The sequence below is a fragment of the Phytophthora infestans genome, genomic scaffold, assembly GCF_000142945.1.
Source record: "Phytophthora infestans T30-4 supercont1.38 genomic scaffold, whole genome shotgun sequence".
NCBI lineage: Eukaryota > Oomycota > Peronosporomycetes > Peronosporales > Peronosporaceae > Phytophthora > Phytophthora infestans.
In genome coordinates, this window is record NW_003303721.1 from 1 (window position 1) to 2,541 (window position 2,541).

The following is a 2,541-nucleotide window of genomic DNA, read 5'->3' on the forward strand; positions in this document are numbered from 1 at the left end:
CCAAAAAAATTAAAACTAACTAAGTTAAGCTAGCCCAAATCGACTACTACGTACTGTGGCGTCGCTACGTTTGGTAGACCTACCAGTACAGTTATAATTTAGTACAGCCAGCACTTAAGCTTAGCATGAAACAAAAAAAAACTGTACTTCGAAGTACTACTGTACACGTACTGCTGCCGAAAAAGAAGAGCGTACAACCTTCATATATGAATAGCTTACTTTCATAGAAGTACAGTAACCTGGTCGCGTAGTACTTTCATAGAGGAACAGTAACTTGGCTATTGACATCGCGAAGCTCACACAATCGAGAGAGGAATTGGGCTTCTGTTTAGTTTAGTTTTTCTTTTAATATTTTTTCAAGTTAATGGAGTAAAATATGTAGGATTTTTTATAGTTTGGTCAAGTGTTTGATCACGTTTGCCGTTATGAATATGCGTGTCAACATGATTGTCGATATGCAATCGTACGTTGCGTGATCCGTTGATGTATTGATGATATCTGGCTCTGGGTTGTCAGCCCTTGAGCTAGATAGGCTAGTAATACTATTGCATTTTTTACTTGCGGTCCACGGAAGGAAAAAGCGGTCATCCCACTTCACTCCAAATGCTGCAGAGATCGTCAAACGCTCGTCGATGGCTAGTCCGAGCTCTCGTCATTAGCAGCTTTCTTTACGGGGTACTACTGCTAGTAATTTGGAGCGAAACAGAGCACTTGGAAAAGACAGCCATTCACAATATCCAGTCCTTGCGAAATGATAACAACGCCGAACAGCAGCATTATGGAAGTGACGTTGTCGTCGGCCCCATGCAAGCCATCAATACAACGACGACGTCTGCGGAAACAGGAACCACATTCCAGACAACGCTTAAGACCTTCTTAGACAGTGAAGGGCCGTTCACAAGGGGAGATTCCAAGTTCGCGTGCCTAGGGTGGCATCATGTGGGCGGATATGGTCCGGATAGAGCAACGGAAATGCAAAATAATGTTAGCTGTAGTACAAATATCACGACTGGAGCTTCCGGCTATTGCCTACTCAAGAGTGGGGCAGGTGAGGAGGTTCAGGCCATGCGTGTCAACTGCTCGTCATTACGTGACGAAGTCAGATTCAATTGTCGCCAAGCAGTGGATTTCGTTCGTGTCGCGCCACAGATCGAGGCACTGATTGCAGTCAAGCAGCAGGAGATTAAACAGAACGAGGAACGGCGTGTTACTGGTCATGTATCCGAAGCTTCTTGCGAGCGTCTACTCGACTGTGCGATTACTGCGCTTCTACAACTGCTCGCTGCCTGTAGAGTTGTGGTACCTCGAGAATGAAAGGGGCACTAATCTGCTAAACGAGTCGCGTGTTCTGCAATCGTTTGTGATGGACCGATTTCACTGCATGGTATTGCAGAAACACGTGTGGACGGATTTAACACCAAGGTGTTTGCATTGGCGCATTCAGAGCTTGACCAGATATTGTTCCTTGACGCCGATAATTCGCCAGTTAGGGACCCGACGTATCTCTTTACGACACCGACATTTGTGGAGAATGGTGCAATTTTCTGGCCGGATTTCTGGCACCCGATGAAGACAATCTTCAACATTAACAAAGAATCGTTTTTGTGGGAGCTGGTGGGCACACCATACGTGGACATGTTCGAGCAAGAAAGCGGTCAACTATTAATCGACCGGCGCAGATCGGAAGTAGCGCTGGAGATCGTGCAGTTCTTGGCGCTTCGAAAGCCTAATCACTTCGAGCGCCTCAAACTGCTACATGGAGACAAAGATCTTTTCCGTTTGGCGTGGCTGAAGACCAACACCTCATTTCACATGATTCAAACCCCTGCTGCGGCTGCAGGTTCTGTAATTGGCAACCAGTTCTGTGGCATGACTATGGTACAGCATGACCCAAGGAGAAATTTTGTTCTTACACCACAACGGCAAGAAGCTGATTAACGAAGGGGAGACCAGTAAGACTCGCGTCTTTCCATAGGTCGCGCTTTTCCAACAACTAAAGTTTTCTCTTGTTAGAGCATTTCCACCGGTAGAGTGAAAGAAAAGGTAAATATAATATCGTTTGGGGTGTCGACCAAGCAGCGTTGTAAATTTACTCCTGGTAATTTCGCACTGGTTCACAGTAAAATTGGAGCAAAATGGCCTGCGAAGAGTCTTGTGCAGCTATATGATCGAAGACCTCAATCATGTCCACTTGATGTGAGGAGCGCTGGATGGCTCGAAAAGGAAAGGCTGTCGACTAACATCCAGCTGCCTGGTTCACCGCCATCGTTGCGGTGCAAGGATTCCACTACATTTTCAAACACATTGCTGAGTTTTGTTGTTGTCATACTCATCTATCCAGGACTCCATTGGCCAACTTGTTTACCATTGCCCACCGCAGCGAGGGATGTAGTAGTCATATTTGACTCCGGGATTCCCTCATTTTAGGTGGTTGGTATAAATGTTACACGTTTTCTCAGACCGGTGCAAGTGCGCAGTTGTATTTTGAGGGGAAATATAGCTTTACTCCACGTTACCTCTACCGGTCTTAAATGCTGAAAA

At 45.9% G+C, this 2,541-nt stretch overlaps 1 protein-coding gene across 1 annotated transcript; it reads left to right on the forward strand.

The window, feature by feature from the left end:
• Positions 1 to 1,216: 1,216 nt before the first annotated feature.
• PITG_15000 (uncharacterized protein) lies at positions 1,217 to 1,938 on the forward strand (the record flags this gene model as incomplete). The annotated part of the gene is made up of 2 exons (XM_002898143.1): positions 1,217 to 1,343; positions 1,394 to 1,938. The coding sequence occupies 2 exons, from the start codon at positions 1,217 to 1,219 to the stop codon at positions 1,936 to 1,938; spliced, it is 672 nt and encodes a 223-aa protein (XP_002898189.1).
• Between the last annotated feature and the right edge of the window lie 603 nt (positions 1,939 to 2,541).